The sequence below is a fragment of the Canis lupus genome, chromosome 1 (genome assembly GCF_003254725.2).
Source record: "Canis lupus dingo isolate Sandy chromosome 1, ASM325472v2, whole genome shotgun sequence".
NCBI classification, from domain to species: domain Eukaryota; kingdom Metazoa; phylum Chordata; class Mammalia; order Carnivora; family Canidae; genus Canis; species Canis lupus.
In genome coordinates, this window is record NC_064243.1 from 112,075,141 (window position 1) to 112,094,612 (window position 19,472).

At 57.2% G+C, this 19,472-nt stretch overlaps 1 protein-coding gene and 2 long non-coding RNA genes across 3 annotated transcripts in view; 1 reads left to right on the forward strand and 2 right to left on the reverse strand.

Annotated features, from left to right (window-relative positions):
* The window catches only part of LOC112645384 (uncharacterized), a 206,574-nt gene extending 203,636 nt beyond the window's left edge, over nt 1-2,938 (reverse strand). The window contains exon 1 of the long non-coding RNA XR_004813241.2: nt 1,531-2,938. This is a non-coding gene — a long non-coding RNA (uncharacterized LOC112645384). The remainder of the gene's footprint in view (nt 1-1,530) is intronic.
* On the forward strand, nt 169-18,996 carry LIPE (lipase E, hormone sensitive type). The gene is given in 11 exon segments (XM_025424774.3): nt 169-1,029; nt 1,031-1,097; nt 9,932-10,467; nt 12,670-12,760; nt 12,876-13,021; nt 13,249-13,434; nt 13,583-13,877; nt 14,895-15,122; nt 15,342-15,518; nt 17,732-18,153; nt 18,361-18,996. Coding segments are annotated over 11 exon segments (3,231 nt in total). The 3' UTR covers nt 18,583-18,996.
* LOC125752594 (uncharacterized) lies at nt 12,456-14,955 on the reverse strand. The gene is made up of 2 exons (XR_007402519.1): nt 14,820-14,955; nt 12,456-14,283 (listed from the first exon to the last, which is right to left on the reverse strand). It is a non-coding gene; the product is annotated as an uncharacterized LOC125752594 (long non-coding RNA).
* Nucleotides 18,997-19,472: the final 476 nt, after the last annotated feature.

Sequence of the window (19,472 nt, forward strand, 5' to 3'; positions counted from 1 at the left end):
AAGTGCATCACTTGGCATAGGAGTGGAGGTCAGCAGTGCCACTTGCCAACTGCCTAAAAAAAAAAAGACCAGGGATGCCAAGATGAAGTAGTGGAATCCAAAGGGAGGTATCATCAGGAGGAATCAATGAGGGATCTGTGACAAAGGAGGCCTTGGGGGCATAGAAAGATGAAACCTGGAAGAGCAACACCTCCTGAGAGGGAAGTAACAACAGTGGAGCCAGACTCTAAGTCTCTGTCTAGGCCTGACTGGGAACCTAAGCCACACCAGACACCTATCACTCAGCCAGAGCCTGAGCCAAAAGTGACAGCCACAGCCCAGGCAGTATCTAAGACTCATCAGGGACCCAATACTCAACAGGAACCCACTCTGCAGCAAAGACCCCTCACTCAGCAGGAGCCTCTTGCCCAACATGACGCTGAATCCCAGCAGGAACCTAGCACCCACCAAAATTCAGCTTTGCAGAAGGAACTTCTTGCCCCACAGGAGCCTGCACCACAGCAATCACCTCCCATCCACCAGGTGCCCTTTTCTCAACAGGAAGTTGCCTCACAGCAGGCACCTGGGTCAGGAAAAGAGCCTGAAACTCAATGGGAACCAGAACTGAGAGAGGCAAAGGTTGCCCAGCCAGGACCTGGCCCAGAGCAGAAACCTCCAGCTAAGCAAAAAGATGGAACAACACCTCCAATCCAGCCTAGACCCAAGATTAGATCACCTGCTCAGATTGAATCTATATCCCAAGAGAGAATGGGACATTCAGACCCTAAAGCCCAGCAAACAGATCCAGCTCAAGGAGCCAAATCCCAGCAAAGATCTCTGATCGAGTGGGGATTTCTATCAAAACTGCACCAGCTATCCACACAGGGGCCAGCTTCAGAGTGGAGGACATTGTTTGAGTGGGTCACAGATTCTGACTCAGAATCAGATCTGAGGTCTCCATTAAAGAGCAATTTTCCAGCCAAGAGGAGTGGAACAGTGGCCCAGGGAATGAAGCTGGCCTCCAAGGGGAAACATGAAGTGGCATTGGGACTACGGTGGGACAACGGCACACGGGAAGAAAACTGGCAGCCAGAGTCAAAGACACTACAGGGACACCGGTGAGTCTGAGGCCAGAGGAACGGGAGCCTTCCAGGGACAGTCATTTATTCAGTTGGGAGGAGGTAAGGACCACCAGTGCGTCAGGCTGGCTCAGGGGATCCCTCAATGGTTCTTCCAGACAAAGATCAACAGCTTCATTTGATAGATGCCTCATCTGAAAGCTGAGGCATGGACACGTCAAGGCCCTTGCAGGAGGTGGGGCAGATATAGGGACTGGCACTTCTTCCCCTGCACCGGGCTGCCTCTCCACTGGGAATTTGGGGGAAATCAGACAGAAACGGGACAGGGCTCTGGGTTAGGGAAGGGGCCAGGAAATGGAGAAGCTGTCCCCCCACCCGACGCCAGTATTCACCCATCAGTCCCCAAACTCACAGCCCTGCGGCACCCTTTGCCTTAGGCACCGGCCACCTGGTGCTGCACATACACCCTTACCCTCTCGGCGTTTCCATCCCCACTAGGTGGAAAATCCAGGTCTCAGCCAGTGACCCTTGAGCTCTCCTGGTACCCCGGGGTGGGCAGGGACACGCTTCTCTGCCAGGCCGCCCCTCAGAGGAGCCCCGGTCCAGCCAGCACCGATGGCCTGGGGGTTGTCTTCTCAGGAAGGGCGGCGTAGGAGAGGGGCTGCGGGGTCTGCCAACGTCCTGGGCAGGGCGGAGGCTGGGCCAAGGGAGAGCTGCGGGGAGCAGCATCGGAGCGGCCGGCCCCTGGACCCCGCTGGCCGCCAGGGATGCCGTCTCCTCTGACGCAGGCAATGGTGTCCCTGGGGGGATGGGGGGAGGCGGGGGCAGGCTCCAGCTCCACGGCGCTCAGGCGAAGCGGGCACGGAATGCGGGGCTGCCGCCGAAGAGCCTGAGAGGAGGCAAGGCAGCCCCAATCCAGAAGCAGAGGGCTCCCGCACAGCCGTGGAGTCCGAAGGGCCGGCAACGGCGGCCTTGGCCCGGAGGCCAGTCCCTCTCCGAAGGGCTGGGCCATCTCTCAGGGCCGACGAGACTAACGAGGTCTCAGGGTCAGGGCTCCTCATGCGCTTCAGGAGGGAAGGCGGGAGGGCAGGATGGAAAGGGAGGGCCCGAGGTCGGCTATCTCTGCCAAGGAAGACGAAGAGCTGTTTCTCCAGGCTCCTGAACCCAGTCTTAAGGGACGCCCTCCCCACACCGCCGCGGCGGCCCGGCCGCCTCTCCTCCCACGCTCCGTCGGCGGTTGACTGCGTGCGCATGCGCGAGCCTCGAGCCTCTCCCGTTTCCCGCCTTTTCCCAGGCACCCGCCGGCACTCTACGGTAGCTCTCGGCTGGCGGAGCCTTGGCTTCGGGCCAGTGCGCAGGCGCCGGGCCTTCTCCTTCCCCCGCCCTTCCATTCTCTCAGAGACGGGCCAGGCAGAGCAAGGAACCCCCGAGAAAGAGAGCAATAGGACGCAGAGGTCGGGGGAAGAAGACGGGGCTTCCTTCTCCAACGGCTCGCCGGCGGAGCCCCGCCTCCAGCGCTGTCGCCCCTTCCCGGCTTTGAATTGCCGGAGGACCTGGCCCGCCTCGCCCCCCCAGCCCCAGGCGGAGGCTCAGAGGCGCCCCGCTTTCCCCTCCAGCAGGCGGGCCGGGTCGCGTTCTAGGGGATCCCTACTTGGGAAGGTGAGTGGGAAAGCGAGGCTGAGAGCCAGCACGTGAGAAGATCGAGGCTTCCCTTCTGGCGTGACCCCCGCGGGACTCCCCATGAGTCCTGTCCGAAGGACACTTTTCGCCGCCTCCAGGGCTGCATTTTCGTTAGTCACGGGCCCTTTAAAGCGCGTGAGGAGGCGGGGCCAGGCTTGAGGCCCCGGGCTTGGGGGCGGGACCCGGCAGTGGAGAGCGTCCCGGATTGCTCAAGGGGCGGGACCCAGAGAGGAGCAAGCCCAGGATTGGCTGGCAGGGGGCCCGTTGGCAGTGTGCGGCGAGGATTGGCCATCCGGGCGGGGCCTGGCGACTGGAATCGGCCCCCGCGTGGGGACGGCGGAGAATTGATGGAGTCTGTCTGGGGAACCGGGGCAGCCAGGGCCGACGGGGCCCTGGCCTCGAAGAGGGCCAAAGAGGACTCCAAGAGCCGTAGCCGCCGGCGGTGGCGAAAAAGCAAAACCAAAGGTGAGAGCGCGGGGGCCGGCAGCAGAACGGAAGGAACCTTGGACATCCTGCGGAGAACTGGGGACGAGTGGACTGACCCACTGCCACGAGAAGTGGGGGAGCCCGTGGGCTGGCCCATTGCCGCCCTGCGAGGGGGTGCGGGGCTGACCCATTGTGAGAATGGGTGATGTGAGAGTGGAACATTCCCCTCAGCATAGAGACCACCGTTCGCCCCGGTGCCGACTTGGGAAGAGTGGCCTGAATGCAAGTCTCCTAGACTAGGGTTCCCGGGCAGGCTTCGTGCTCAATGTGTGACCCTGGGGTCAATTCCTGGCCTCAGTTGTTTCCTACCAGTTTTCAGGTCCCTGGTGCTCATGAGAGGATAATGGAGAGGTTTAGAAACTGTTGCTCAAGGAGGAAGTTTAGAGGGCATTCACTGTCAGAGAAAGGTAGGAGGAAGGGTGCCTCATAGTGGGAAATGCCCCAGTATGGCTCAAAACAGTCCACCGTCCCATCCTTCATTCGATCCATGCATCCATTCCTTGTCAGCCACCTGCTTAGCCCAGCACCACTGGAGCCTAACTTCCTGACCCCCATTCTTTTTAGGACGAGGAGGCCCTGGGTAGGCTTCAGACTACCACACCTTCCCTAGGGCAAAGAAGAGAGGGCTGTCAATTGGGGTCCTAAGGTGTCACATTATTTACAGATCTCAGCAAGCTGGAGAAAGACAGACCAACAGATGCTGCAAGCCTCAGGCAGGGGCACACATTAAGTTCTCCTTAGGTTATGGGTATTTGTGAAGCCAAGGGAGGACCTATGGGAAGTTCAGGGGAAGGAAAGAAACCGAGGTAGCCCCCCAGGCCCTAGAGACACCAGGCCCATTGTTCTCTCTGCTTTAGGCAACATCATCAGCCAAAGATAGAACTAGAGTTGGCTACACACAAGCATGTGTGCGTGTGCACACACGCAGGCACAGACAGGCTCAGAGCTCAGACTGGGACCTGAGGGCATTCACTGTCATACTGCCAGACACAGCCTCAGAAGCAGGACAGCATGCCCAGAGGCAGTACAGACCAAAGTTAAGAATGTGGCCATTGGGGGCCTAGTTGCTGGGTCATAAACTGGCACATTGGGCAACAGGTTTCTTCTTTCCCTGTCTGAACTTTCTGAGCTGTAAAAGGGGCACAATGATAAGACTCCCTGACTTGTGGTGCTGTTGTAAGGTTTGAATGAGTGTAGCATATTTGGCACTGGCACACAGCCCGCCTGCATGAGGGGTAGAGGTTATTATTACTGTTACTCCCCATTAGAGAGCGAGTTCCCTAAGACGGGGACTGCATCTGCCTTGTTTATCCCACATTTTCATAGCCTGATATACCAGGCACAGAGGCACTCAAATATTTATTGAATTAGTAAGTGAAGGAATGTGTGAACTGTAACACTGGGATAATAATAATCGTGCTGCCCTTAGGGTTGTCATGAGGAATCAGAATCCTCTTGGGTGGGGTGCCTTGCACGGGGCTGAGCCAGTCCTACCCACAAACCCATGGGCCCACCTACTCACAAAGGCTCATTCCACTAAGCTCTGAGATTCACCTGTCATTTCCTGAGGCTCAGGAAGGGTGCCACACCTCAGCAGGGTGAATCAGACCTTGCCCCTCCCCTGAGGGCATCCAGGCTGGCTGGAGCTGTCCCTAGTCATCAATTTGATCTTGCCAGTAACCGATGACTCTAGTGTCATTATGATCACCCCATTTCCGAGATGATAATGCTGAGGCTCTGAGGGAGCACGATCACCTGAGCTTCCTTACCTGGCCAGTGAGGGCAGAGAGATGGCCAACCCAGCCTCCTGAGGGCAGGGTGTGTGAACTCAAAACTGCTCTATGCCCCAACCTTAATTATGAACCCAGAAAGCTCCAGTCACACAGATTCATTCAGCAGACATTCACTGAACATTTACTTGAGTCAGGCCTGGACTCTCTGTGGTGAGGACAGACTCACATTTGACCTGGGGACACAGACATCAATCAAATAATCCCACAAATCAGATATAATTATAAACTGGCAAATACAAATAAACTGGCAAATATTTTCTCCTGAGAAAATATAAGAGGGAGGCTTCCCAGGAAGGTGACATTGGGCCCAAGGATGAGCAAGTGTTGACTACTGGGCAAGGGGGCAGGGAGGCGAAGGGGACAGTGTGGGCAGAGACCTTGAGGCCCAAGGAAGTGGCTCATTACAGCACAGAGGGAGCTCAGCAAGGGAGGGGAGGGCGAGGGGGGCTGGGTGGCAGGGAGCCCAGATAGCACCTGGTTTAGGAGGCCATGTCCAGGATTTGGGGCTTTATCCTGAGAGCAAGGGTGGGGGTGTTGCAGGGTTAGGAGTGTGTGACCAGATTGAAAGTTCTAGAAAAATCCTTTAGCTGCTATGCGGAAAAGAAATTGAAGGGGGCCAAATCAGAAACACAGAAGGACTTGTTACAGTTATCTAGATGCGGGGTCAGTGGAGGTGGGAGAAAAGCCAGATTCCAGAGGTTTCTGTGGGGGCAGAGGGGAAGAACTTTATGATGCATTGAATGGGAGTGGGAAGTGGCCACACACACACACACACACACACACACGACCACAGTGCACACAAACGGGAGTATATACGTCCATACACATACAAACACATGCCCGTGCAATCTCACAGGGCAAGGAAAACACACAGATACACTCAGGCCAAGAAGCACAGGCCATGACACATACGTACAAACATGCCTTCAAGCAGACCGAGAAACAGACAAAAGCACAGACTGGGAAAAAATGTCAACACACCCACCCACAAACATCCTGGCCGGCAAACACAAGGCATGACATGCACCCACATATGTATATCTGTGTGAGCCTCAAAGACACTCACACCTGACCACCCAGAGAGCTGCCAGCTTAGACATGATGGCGAGGAGACAGACAGACACACAGACACACACACACACTCTCTCTCTCTCTCTGCAGAAACGCTGCAGGGACCAGCTGAGCCATCCCTGCCGGCCCTGTGACTGTGGGCAGTCCCATCCTCCTCTGCCTCTCACTTTTCTCTTCTGCCAAAAGGGTGATGATGATGATGATGACGGTCCCCACGATGAAATGAGTTACTTCCCGTGAAGCCCGTACAGAACAGTGCCTGGCCTTGGCCCACAGGGTCGTTAGAGCAGTGTTTGCTTTTTTTTAGGCAGACACACTCAGGGCGCCGGCTACACTCACTGTCCCCAACCCAGCAGCCTCCTGGCAGGCTCCCAGGCCTCAGACCTGGCCCTTCCTCCCCCATCCTCCCCGAGTTTCCTTCCCTACCACCCTTCTCACCTCTGCTCAGTCCTCAGGGGCCAGAATCCAGGCTGGATCCAGCTGTCCTGTGGCTCTTTAGGGCAAAGGGCTGGCGCCAGGCAACAGGACCCCTTGGCCCCACCTCTACTCCACTTGTTGCCCACGGGTCTTATGCGCCTGCCTCTGCCCCAGTGCCCTCTGCCTGAGATTCTTGGCAAGTTTCTGGCAACTTCGACATCCCTTCTGGTCTCCACCCAACAGCCCCCAGGGACCTGCCTATAACAGGGCAAAAGGCAGGGCCTGGAATCCTGAAGGCCTCGGATTCAGCCTCTTCCTCACTGCTGCTCACCCAGGCCCATCCAGGCTCCCCCGGCCACCAAGCTTAGCACCATCTCCACAGGCCTCTGTCTGTTCATCAGGTTGCCTGCCCTGGGGAGGGGTGGTCCTCTCCCAGGCTCCCATTCACCTGCTTCTGCCCCCACTCTGACTCTTTACTCTTCCTTTCCATCGTCAGATATTTGCTGAGCACTACTATGTGCCAGACCCCATGATGAGCACTGGGGCCACCCCCTGCCCTAGGGGGCATGATAATCAAAGACGAGAAACAGGGACGCCTGGGTGGCTCAGTCGGTTAAATGTCCGACTCTTGGTTTCCACTCAGGTCCTGATCCTGATCAGGGTCTTGAGTTTGAGCCCCACATTGGGCTCCCTGCTCAGCACAGAGTCTACTGGAGATGCTTTCACCCTCTCCTTCCCCTCCTGCTTATTCATCTCTCTCTCTCTCTCTCTCTAAAATAAATAAATAAATAATTTTTTAAAGATTTTATTTATGTATGTATTCATGAGAGACAGAGACAGAGAGAGGCAGAGACACAGGCAGAGGGAGAAGCAGGCTCCATGCAGGGAGCCTGATGTGGGACTTGATCCCAGGACTCCAGGATCATGCCCTGAGCCAAAGGCAGATGCTCAGGTGTCCCTAAATAATAAATTAAAAAAAAAAAAAAGAGGAGAGACAGGATTCACCCATAGCCAAGCCAATGACACTGAGGTCTCAGGGCCTCTCATTCATGCAGACCCCTTCCAAAGCCTTGTCCCTAAGTTTGTATTTGTGATCTTATATCTTTTTTCCTAAAGAGCTCTACCTCTACACATATAAGCTTCACAGCTCCATGAAGTCTGGTTCTGTCCCAGGGAACGGGGAGGGGGGACAAACAAACATGTAAACAAATGCATATAATTACAAGTGTGTAAAATTCTAGGAAGAGACACAAGTATGAAAAAAAAAAGAGACACAAGTATGATGGCAGAAAGTAATTGTAGGCGTATGTATCTTAGGTGGGGAGGAGTAGTTAAGGAAGGCCTCTTTGAGGAGGTGACAGGCTGAGCCCTGAAGGGTGAGAAGGAGCTGGCCAGGTAGGAAACACGTGGAATAACATAGGTAAAGTATTTCTTAGAGCTTCAGTTTCCCATATGTGAGGCAAGGATGACAGTCACAGCAGGATGGCCTGTGAAGGGTAAGTGGCAGGTGCCCAGTATGGGAACACCACACAGTAGGACCTGTGGCTCAGAACCCCCAGCTGAGCTTGGCACCACCCTTAATCGGCTTTTGTCCTCTCGGGAGGGACAGGCAGGGCTGACTACCCTCTCTCTCCCCCCAGCAGCTGGGGCCGGCTGTGCCAGGGCCAGCCTGGGGGCCCAGGAGCTGAGATCACTGGGCCTAGGGAGAGGGAGTTGCAGCAGGACTGGGTGAGCAGGGACAGTGTGTTCAGAACTGAGGGTAAGGTTCCTGGCTGCTAAGGGAGAAGAGGGTTGGCAAGCTAGATGCCAGATGCCTCAGTTTCTGATTGTTGAGGAGGGAGTTGAATGTCTGGACTCCTAGACCCAAGGGAGGAAGGGGCTGGGGCCAGACTCCTGGGTTCTAAGGCAGAGGAGCCTGGGACAAGGACTGTCATTGGAGCGGGAACCGGCAGAGGGGGCTGGGAGTTGGGCTCACAGCTCTGTTTATAGCACATGGTTTCCGTGTCCTTTCTGGCTGGGAGGTGGAGCCAGGGTGGCCACACCCTGGGCAGGCTCTGTCCCTCCCCCTGGTTTATCGCCCCAGGACTCTACTGGCACTAGCCACACTGCGCAGCCTGCAGCTCAGCCTAGGGGAGCTCAGAAGAGGTCTGGGAGGGGTGAGTGCACTGTCTGCTGAGAGACAGGAATGGCCACGCTATAAAACCCAGGGCCTGGAAGGGAGGGGGAGACACCTTCTGGGGAACAAGGCAGAAGCCAGGCAAGGTCCTGAGTGGGCTTCAGGAGGAAAGAGTCTCCAGAGCACAGAGCGCCATCTCCACCAAAGGGGTGCAAGAGTGGCTTGTCCAGGACCTGGGTGACAGTACAGGGATCCTGGAGGGACGCTCACCAGGGACCCTGAAGTGCGGGAAGTCAGGCCTAGTCCAGAGCAAGCCTTTGAGGGCCATAGCTAAAGGTGCAGCCTCCAGAGCCCTCAGAGCGAGGGAGACCAGCGTAAGTAATGGCTCTGGACCCAGAGATCTGGGTTTGAATTCTGCACTTCCACTTTCAATGCAAGCTTTAGCTCCTTACTGAACAGTCCTGAGTCTCAGTTTCTCCTGTAAAATGGGGATGCTACCGGTAATAATTGAAATGTGAACAGAAGCAGTCTGGTTCTCAGGGTTAGCAAGCACTAAATGAGCAAACACACAGAAAGTTCTTAGCGCAGGTCTGGCACAGAGTGAGCTCAAGGCTAATGGCAGGGATGAGGACAGCTGGCCCGTGCAATCCAAACCAAGTGGAGAGGCCTGAAGGCCAGGGGATCCAGCTGAGGAATGGTGGAACCAAGTTTTGGGGATCCCACAGAGGAGCAGGGAAGCAGCCAGAACTTAGGGGGGTGGTTCCACAGTCAGATATGAGGGACCAGAAGGGGGCAGGAGTGACTCCTCGGTTTTAAGTAAGGCTAGAATTACAAACTGGGATCAGGGAGAGAGTTGGGCTTGAGACCGAGGGTCCTAGGACACCACCAGGTTGATGGGAATGGATGGGCTATGGGCTGAGCTCTCCCAAATACTGGTGGAGGCGAAGAGCCTGTGGATGACGCCTGAGGCCTGAGAAGGAGATAGGATGGGGGCCTGAACTGGGTCCTGAGAGAGGGCATCGGGTAGGGTTCCACACCTCTCAGAATCTGAGTCCTGGGCCCCAGGAGAATAAGTGGAGATGGATACCTGAATTATTGGGTAATTCTGGAAGGAAGCAGAGAGTTGGATAGACTTCTGGGTTGTAGATGAAGCATGGAGTTAGGAAACCAGTAAGCGTCCCACACAGGAGCCGCAAAGAGAAGAGGGGTCTGGGGCCTGGACTCTTGGGTCTGAAAAATGAAGATCCTTTTCAGGGGCACCCTTGGTCCACTCCTGCCTAACCTAATAGGGGCTCCCCACTTGCCCGCAGCCTCGCGGCTCACACAAAACATGGACCTGCGCACGATGACACAGTCGCTGGTGACTCTGGCAGAAGACAACATGGCCTTCTTCTCGAGCCAGGGCCCTGGGGAGACCGCACGACGACTGTCCGGCGTCTTTGCGGGTATTCGGGAGCAAGCGCTGGGACTGGAGCCAGCCCTGGGCCGCCTGCTGAGCGTGGCGCACCTCTTCGACCTGGACGCAGAGACGCCGGCCAATGGGTACCGCAGCCTGGTGCACACAGCCCGCTGCTGCCTGGCACACCTGCTACACAAATCCCGCTACGTGGCCTCCAACCGCCGGAGCATCTTCTTCCGCACCAGCCACAACCTGGCGGAACTCGAGGCCTACCTGGTCGCCCTCACCCAGCTCCGTGCCCTAGCCTACTACGCCCAGCGCCTGCTTGCCACCAACCGGCCTGGGGGGCTCTTCTTCGAGGGCGACGAGGGGCTCATTGCTGAATTCCTGCGCGAGTATGTCACTCTGCACAAAGGCTGCTTCTATGGTCGCTGTCTGGGCTTCCAGGTGAGCCCCCCGCCCCCCTCCTCCGGGCCAACAGTGAAGGCACGTGGTGGACCCTGACCTGTCCCGACAGCATCACCGAATAACCACAGTGATCAGTATCACCAAACTCCAGAAAGAGTAGATTCAAGAAAGGGGAAGCGGTCTAGGGCTCAGACGGCTGCACCGGGGGTCTCAAACTTGTGGCCCCTGGGTCGATTCTACTTTGTAATAAGAAATCTGTAACTTGGTAGCTCTTTCCGCCAGGATCCCCACTGCTCCCTTCCATCCTACACTCAGGGGAGAGTCGTTTACCCTTTGCCATGACCTCTCTGGCCCCTGAAATCATTTGAGACCCCTTAGGAGGGGAGTGAGTATTTTCTCAAAGACCCATTTATAAGAGCACACCCCATCTAGTCATCCGCACTGAAGGCGTGGGCAGGAGGGAGGGTGCCACTGCCACTTTACAGAGGCTCAAGGGGCTCAGGCCACAGCTGCTCAGCTAGACCCCAGTCGGCCTGGGCTTTCTTCTGGCTCACCTAAAGAGCTGTAGAATCAGGGTTTTCAGGCCACAGAAAAGGCCAAGGAGCACTTCTGAGTTGGTGAGAGCAAGGAAGACCTAGCGGTGGCCCCTCTCCTCCCAGACTCAGGGCCCTGGCTGCCGGGTGCAGGTCTTCCACCCTCTGCCCATCCTAACCACCCCCAGGGGGTAACTGCTCACCTTAGCACTGAGAGGAAAGCAGCCTCGGAGCCTTTGGACTCAAAGTAGTTAAGGATCTCAGAACTGGGGGGAGGGGGGTCCTTGGACTCAGAGCAGAGGCCGAACTTGTTCCTGTGTGAGGTCAGTGCTGGGTCACCCAGGCCCCAGCCACATCAGGGAACCCCCGCAGGAGTATCTGGACCTGCGTGACACTGCAACCCTTCAGATCCTCTCTGGGCCTCCCCATCCCCACTCCAGGTGAGCTTGGCAGTTTCTCAGCCTTCATCCCACCTCACCTTTCCACACTTCCCTACAGAGCAACCTGTCCTCACCAACCCAGCCTGGGAACTTCCCTTCACCTAAGCTGACCCCACAAATATTGATCAGCCCAGCTGGGCCAGCTGGCTCCTCCCTGTGTCCGGGCCATGACCTTAGAGTCACGGGAGAGAGATCCTGGGGCCAGAGAAGCCAGCATTCCAGTCAAAATGGCCAGGCACCGCTGTGCTCTCTGGCCCACTGGGCCCCTGGCCAGGGGCAAGGTCATGCTTGACAGCTATTCTCTGAGGGCCCAGCTGCTATGCTGCCAGACAGCCCCCGCCCCCAAAATGTCAGCTCCCATAGGCAGAAGCCTCTGGTATGTGGCTCCAGCTCAGCCCCCTACTCCGCACCCCCCACCCCATTCAAGCCTCCTACTGAGCACACAGTAGGATATATAGGCCTGTTGTGGAGTGAACAAAGCTGGCCCTTGCCCAGCTTCCTGTGTTTTTTTTCCCCCTCTGATCTGGTCTCCCTATTGTCTTTTCTTAGCCTGCTGAGCTCCTCTCTCAGACACAGTCTCCCCTTTAACTGTCTTTCTGCCTCAAGATCTCTGGCCCTGTCCATCTTAACCATCTCCTGTCTGTCTTCCTGCTGCCCAGGAACTGGTCCCCGTCCGTCTGCCTGGCCTCGTCTCTGTCCTCACTGACTTTCAGGAAATCCCTGCACCTTCCTCCCAGCCTTCTATGGCTCCACCCACATCTGGAATAATATATCCAAATGCCTCAGGGCTTGTGAGAGCTCCCTCTGCTTCTCTGACCTTGGCCGCTACCCCTTCCCCTGGCTCAGTGCTCCAGCCACACGTTTTTCCCCCCCGCCAAGCACAGGCTGCCTCAGAGCCTTTGCACTTGCCATGTCCTCTGCAGGGAGCAGCCTTCCCTCCCTTCATCTGGACCCCTCCTCCAGTGCTCCCCAGATAACCATCTAAGCAGCCTGACCCGAGTTGCCAGTCTATGTCCCTTCCACTTACTGTTTTTCCAAAGCATTGGTCATGAAGCATCATATAATATATGCCTTTATTTGCCTATTGTTGGTCTCCCCTTTGACATCAGCTCCCCGAAGGTGCCTAGAGCAATGCCTGGCACATAGCAGGAGCTCACTAAGTGTTTGTGAATGACCATGTCTCCCCCCAAAGCACGTCTCTGCCCCTCATTCCTGCCTGCCTCCAGTCCCTCCTGGGCAGTGGGTGACCTAGCAGCATCTCTCCACAGTTCACACCGGCCATCCGGCCATTCCTGCAGACCATCTCCATCGGGCTGGTGTCCTTCGGGGAGCACTATAAGCGCAATGAAACAGGCCTTGGTGAGTCCTGGCCAGGTCCTGCCTGTGGCCTCACCTCCTTTCCTGTCCCTCCTCCTCCTCTGATTCCCACCCCCTCCACCCCGCTGGGCTCCCTGACATCCCTCCCAACCCCTAGGTGTGACCGCCAGCTCCCTCTTCACCAGCGGCCGGTTTGCCATTGACCCAGAGCTGCGTGGGGCTGAGTTTGAGCGGATCATACAGAACCTAGATGTGCACTTCTGGAAAGCCTTCTGGAATATCACCGAGATTGAGGTGCTGTCGGTAAGCATGGGGCCTGACGAAGGCCCTACCTGTTACAAGATGGGCACACAGAAGACCCAGAGACCCAGCCCAGCCCATATCAGGCATCTGCAGGGCTCCAGGCCCAGGGACAGCCTGTGATGGCAAAGAAGGGATGAGGGTGGGGAGGAGGGCGGGGAAGGAGAGAAGGCTTGAGGGCAACCCCTGCAAGCAGCTCCTCCCAGCACCCCTCTGTTCCCTCCCACCAGTCTCTAGCAAACATGGCATCAGCCACCGTGAGAGTAAGCCGCCTGCTCAGTCTGCCACCAGAGGCCTTTGAAATGCCATTGACTGCGGACCCCAAGCTCACAGTCACCATCTCACCTCCACTGGCCCACAGTGGCCCGGGGCCGGTCCTTGTCAGGCTCATCTCCTATGACCTGCGTGAAGGACAGGTAGGAGACAGCCCTCCCACAAGTGCCCTCCCACCTCCCACCACTTACACCTGCCCCCCAATCCTGTCTCTCTGAGCACATCCCCTTGGTGGGGTGAGCCCGGCAGGCTGCCCTGGCCTCACCCATACCCTCCTCCCTCACCCCCCAGGACAGTGAGGAGCTCAGCAGCCTGGTGAAGTTCGAGGGGCCCCGGAGCCTGGAGCTGCGGCCACGCCCACAGCAGGCACCCCGCTCACAGTCCCTGGTGGTGCACATCCATGGTGGTGGCTTTGTGGCCCAGACCTCCAAATCCCATGAGCCCTACCTCAAGAGCTGGGCCCAGGAGCTGGGTGTCCCCATCGTCTCCATCGACTACTCCCTGGCCCCTGAGGCCCCCTTCCCCCGCGCACTGGAGGAGTGCTTCTACGCTTACTGCTGGGCTGTCAAGCACTGTGCCCTCCTCGGTGAGCCCCCGCCCCTCACTGTCACCCACTCCCTGCTCCTGCCCCAGCCCACTTCAGCCCCCACCCCGGGACTTCAAGGGGGGTGAGCCATGTATTCCCTCAGGCCTTGGCCTTACGCCCCTAGGGCCTGCCCTCCCATCTCCTACCACCCAGCGCTGCCATCTGTTCACCCCCTCTTGCTCCACTGCTCCCCAGATCTTCTGTCCCAACCACTTCCTTCTTTTGCTTCCTGCTCCCCAACTCTAGTCCTGATGCCCCATCCCCCCATCTCTTCAGCACCTCTGACCTTTTGTTTCTCCTCCTTTTTCCACCCTCTTGTCCGGCACCGGCACCGCCAGCCTCCTGGCCCACGCCCCAGCTCATTCTTTCAGCTCCTCTGACCTCCTGCTTCTCCTTTTTTTTTAATCTAGATTTTATTTATTTGAAAGAGAGAGACAGAGATAGCCGCAGAAAGCACAAGCGGGGAGGAGAGGGACAAGCAGATTCCACGCTGAGCAGGGAGCCTGACATGGGGCTGGATCCCAGGACCCCGGGATCATGACCTGACCCAAAGCCAGACGATTAACTGACTGAGCCACCCAGGTGCCCCTGACCCCCTGCTTCTGACCTCTTCAGAGGCAAAGGGCAAAGTGGCAAGGCGGCACAGGGCAAGGCACAGGCCACATCCCTGGGGCACAGGGATGTGGCTTTTTCGCATGGTCAGCTGAACCCTGCCCTTCCATCCCCAGGCCTCAGCTGCCCCTGAAATGGGCCCTGGTTTCCCCTCTCCCACCACCTGTCCCCCTAAGCTTCTGACCTCCAACCTTCCCAGAGCTTCCTAATCTCCACATCCTCAGTAGGCTTGATCCCCTTTACCATTGTCCCCCAAGCCCCTCCCTCAGTTTGCCATCTCTAAAATTGCAGTTGGCTAGACCTTGGGCTCGGGGGGCCCCCATACCCCACCTCTGAGAGTCCAGTGCTCCTGGCTCAGAGCTTGAGTTCCTCCCTGCGAGGCTGATCAGGCCCCCTCCAACCCAGGCTCGACAGGGGAACGGATATGCCTCGCAGGAGACAGTGCAGGTGGGAACCTCTGCTTCACCGTGTCCCTTCGGGCAGCAGCCTATGGGGTGAGGGTGCCAGATGGCATCATGGCAGCTTACCCGGCTACGATGCTACAATCTACCGCCTCACCCTCCCGCCTTCTGAGCCTCATGGACCCACTGCTGCCCCTCAGCGTGCTCACCAAATGTGTCAGCGCCTATGCTGGTAAGGCCAGCACACACAGAGCTGGGGGCCCGGGGGAGGCTTGGGTGCTTGAGTCCTGCAGGGACGGGGCTAGAGCCCAGGCCCCTGGGACTCAGGAAAGGAAATCTGAGACTCCTTGTCCCTGCTGAAGCCATCAGATCTTCTTGGGTCCCCAGGGGCACAGATGCCTGAAGTTTCGGGTGTTGAGCTGGGCCTCAGCCCTCCACATATATTCCACAGGTGGAGAGACAGAGGACCGCTCTGACTCAGACCAGAAGGCACTGGGCATGATGGGGCTGGTGCGGCGGGACACAGCCCTGCTCTTCCGAGACCTCCGCCTGGGTGCCTCCTCATGGCTCCACTCATTCTTGGACCTGAGTGGGCACAAGTCCCATACGAATTCAGTGCCCACGGCAGGTGAGTGAAGCCCCTCCCCTCACACACCATTCCAGGTAGACAGCAGGGAGGGCCTGGCGCACCTGAAGTCCTGGGTGAAGAAAGGGACTGTGCCCTGGGGTGCTCATGGGAGCAGAGATCACCTGGCTCTAACCCCTTATTTATCCCCAGCAACTTCGGCACAGCCTTGATTTTCCACAATGCCCCTCATCCTAGAATTTCCAGGACTTCCAATCCACCAGCTCATCTCAGAACTCCCAGAACTATACGAGTTAACCTTCCAAACAGCCCATCCCACAAAAAGAGTGTAGAAATAACTCAGAAGGCCTATGACATGTGCCGATTTTCAATCCCAAGAATGCCACTCAAATCCAGCCCTCCCAGATTCTTTCCAGACTTTTTTTTTTTTTTTTTTTTTTTTTAATGAGGGAGAGAGAGAGAGAAAGACAGGCAGAGGAAGAATCAGGCTCCAGGGAGCTGGATGTGGGACTCGATCCCGGGTCTCCAGGATCATACCCTGGGCTGCAGGCGGCGATAAACCACTGCGCCACCGGGGCTGCCCTCTTTCCAGACTTTTAACGTGGGGGGAACACCCTACTCTGGGGCTGGCCTAGGAACCTGGACTTACAGAGATCAGCAGATTGGATAGACCTTGGTGAGTGGAAGAGGTTCCCAGCCTGGGGCGGGTGGCAGGATCCTCATGCAGCCAAAAACCACTAACAGCCAGGGATCTATTATTTTTCCCCACCATTTTTTAAAAACATCTTAATGATTTTAAAGTACAGCCAACTCATTTTCTATCTCCAGCAAAGCAACAGTATTTTCTGAATAATAGTGCATGTTCAAAAGTAATACCATTCCTATTCAGAAAATTATTCCAACTGAATATGTTTTACTTTAACTTTTTTAATTTTAGGGTATTCAAATGGATGCAAATAAATACAAAAACAATCAAAAGGGATTTGAACCATGGGCCACTGAACACTGGAGCTTTCCTTGTACAGGTTAGAGGTGACAAGTGTAGCTCCTAGAGGCACATGGGCCAGTCTAGCAACTTACTGTAGTAGAAGTTCCCTGGTTGCCAGGTGACAGGGGCCAGGTACATATCTGTGAGCCTTCTTTGCTCCTCCATGAAATGAGTACAGTAAGAGTACCTACCTACCTCATGAGGTTGTTGTAATGATTTCATGCAACTATTTGTGCCAAGCACCCAGCACAAACCTGACACAGAGTAGGTGCTCCTAAGCAGATGCCAGCACCCTGACAGGCTGTGCCCCGTGACTCCAGTCAGTAGTTCTCTTCCAGTGACCCTCTGGGTCACAGAGCACTTATACAGTTGTTCTCATATTGTCTTGCATCTTACCTTCATGAATTTATAAAGATAAGTTAAAAAAAAAAAAAAAGTGAAAAAGGCAGGGTCCTGGCCCTAGTGGTAAGCATCATGGATCTGATAAAATTAATGGAGCTGAGACCAAAATGAGCGTTCCATGTGGGACAAGGCACATCTTTAGCATCATTGGAGTGATAACAATATGCCAGATCACTCAAAGGGAAGGGATAAAACCCAAGAACACAAAGGAACTGTGGGGAGATCTATGTGGCTGCAGGTGTGGGATCCCTGAGGACTTAACAGGCTCCCTAGACTGTCTTTAGCTTCCCACGAACCTGGCCTTGTTCAAGCTGTGTGGGCTTGCTCACCCCTCCACTTGGATCTGTTCACACCCTCTGTATTGAGTGGCCCTAACAGGTTGGCTAGCCGTCATTGCTGGGGTCAGGAGGCAGCCAGAATGTAATGTTACTAGGCACCATAAAACATGATAGCATGTGACTTCCCAGGGGGCAGCAGTACTGCATCCCACCCAGTCCTACATTTCCTATGAGGTAAGGACTATTTTTATCCCCTCTTTGTACAGAGGAGGAAACTAAGGCTCCCAGAGGTAAACTGACTTACATTTAACCCTCCCAGTGACCACACACACCCTTCCACCTCCACCGCCAGGTGACTCCTCCCACCTCCCCCTTGGAGTTGTAGCCTGGGGCACTTGGGGCTCCCCTCCCCTCCCCAAGGATGGATTCTGGGGGAACACTCTGGCTCCGGAGCCCTAGGACACAGCTCCTCCTGCAGAGGCCACTGCCCTTCCCGTGACCTTTCTTGCCAACCACCCTCACACCAGCCCACAGAGCCAGGCTGATCTATGGCCCAGCCTGGCCACCTGACCCTGCTCCTCTTGCAGAGCCGATGCGTCGCAGCGTGTCTGAGGCAGCCCTGGCCCAGCCTGAGGGCCTGCTGGGCACAGACTCCCTCAAGAGCCTGACACTCCATGACCTGAGCCTAAAGGGCAGCTCTGACACATCAGAGACCCCTGAGCTGTCGCTGTCTGCGGAGACACTGGGCTCCTCCACACCCTCCAACGTCAACTTCTTAGTTGGCCCAGAGGAGGCCCCCGAAGAAGCCGCCAAGACGCAGGAGTTGAGCGCCAAGGACAGAGGCTGTGGCGCGCGAGCCGCCTTCCCTGAGGGTTTCCACCCCAGGCGCTCCAGCCAGGGCTGCACTTGGATGCCCGTCTGCTCCTCGCCCATCGTCAAGAACCCCTTCATGTCGCCGCTGCTGGCGTCTGACAGCATGCTACAGAGCCTGCCGCCCGTGCACATTGTGGTGAGCGCCTGGGTGGGACGGGGCCCCGGGCGGGGAGCGGGGGGGGGGGGGGGGCACGCAGGTGCCACCGGGAGGAATGGCCCACAAGGGGAGGGCTGGGGGCACGGGGGGCGCATCGGGGAAGGGGAAAGGGGCGGGATGGTGGGTTTGGGGCGGGGGAGAGGCTGGGCTGAGGCTCATTCTCCGCCTCCCCGCGCCATCCCGCAGGCGTGCGCGCTGGACCCCATGCTGGACGACTCGGTCATGTTCGCGCGGCGGCTGCGCGGCCTGGGCAAGCCGGTGACGCTGCGCGTGGTGGAGGACCTGCCGCACGGCTTCCTGAGCCTGGCCGCGCTGTGCCGGGAGACGCGACACGCCGCCGCGCTGTGCGTGGAGCGCATCCGTCTGGTCCTCACCCAGCCCGCCGCGCCCTCCTCACCGCCCCTCTGAGCCCCAAGCCCGAGCCGCGCCGCGCGGGGGATGGGGCTGCGGGGGGCGGCACTAAAGGCCTCTTGTTCCCTCCGAGCCGGCCTCCGTGATGAATGCGCCCCGGGGTGGGCGGCGGGGACCCCCGCGAGGCTCCCGGCCCGTGCGGCCCCTCCCTCGGGCGGGGCGGGAGGGGCAGACTGTGCCTTAAGGTGGGGGGCGGGGATGGTCGCGGGGTGGGCGGGGGGCGGGGCGGCCCCGAGAGCCCAGACCCCGGCCTGGGGGAGGGGGCGCACACCGACCAGTCTCCGAGACAGCTGGAGCTACACTCCACCATTGCCTTCTAGTGCTGCTGCTGTGACCGCCGCGGGGTCGGGGGCCTGGCCCTACCCGGCAAGTCAGTTGTTTTGTTCCTTTGTAAATAAAAGTATTTAATTAGTTTGGCCTCTTGCAAATAGGGACGGGTGTCGTCCACCAGGGGGCAGCATCAGACTCTGCTGCTGGGATCCGAGAAACCCGGCCGGCCCGTAGAAAGCTGGGAGCCCAACTTCTGGTCTTGAGGAGGGAGGGGACTGCGGCCCCAGATTCTTGGATACAGAGGGATTGGACTCCCCTCCTAACACAGACCACCTCCCTTTCAGACAATCCAGGTGACTGCCAGAGGGCCCTGGGTTCTCAGCTATTTCCCTTTACAGACCCAGCCCCAGCACCCACCCACCCCCAAAAAACCAAACTCCCTAGAGAACTGGAGCAAATATAACAGGAAACCAGAAGCAAAGCTGGTCACCCCAAATACTGGAAGCCCAAGCTCTGCCCAGCTGTGACAGTCACTCAGTCCCTCAACCGAGACTCTGCAGCTCTTGCCCTTTTGTAGACCTGGGTTTGGAGCAGAGATGATTTTTTATCCAGGGCCT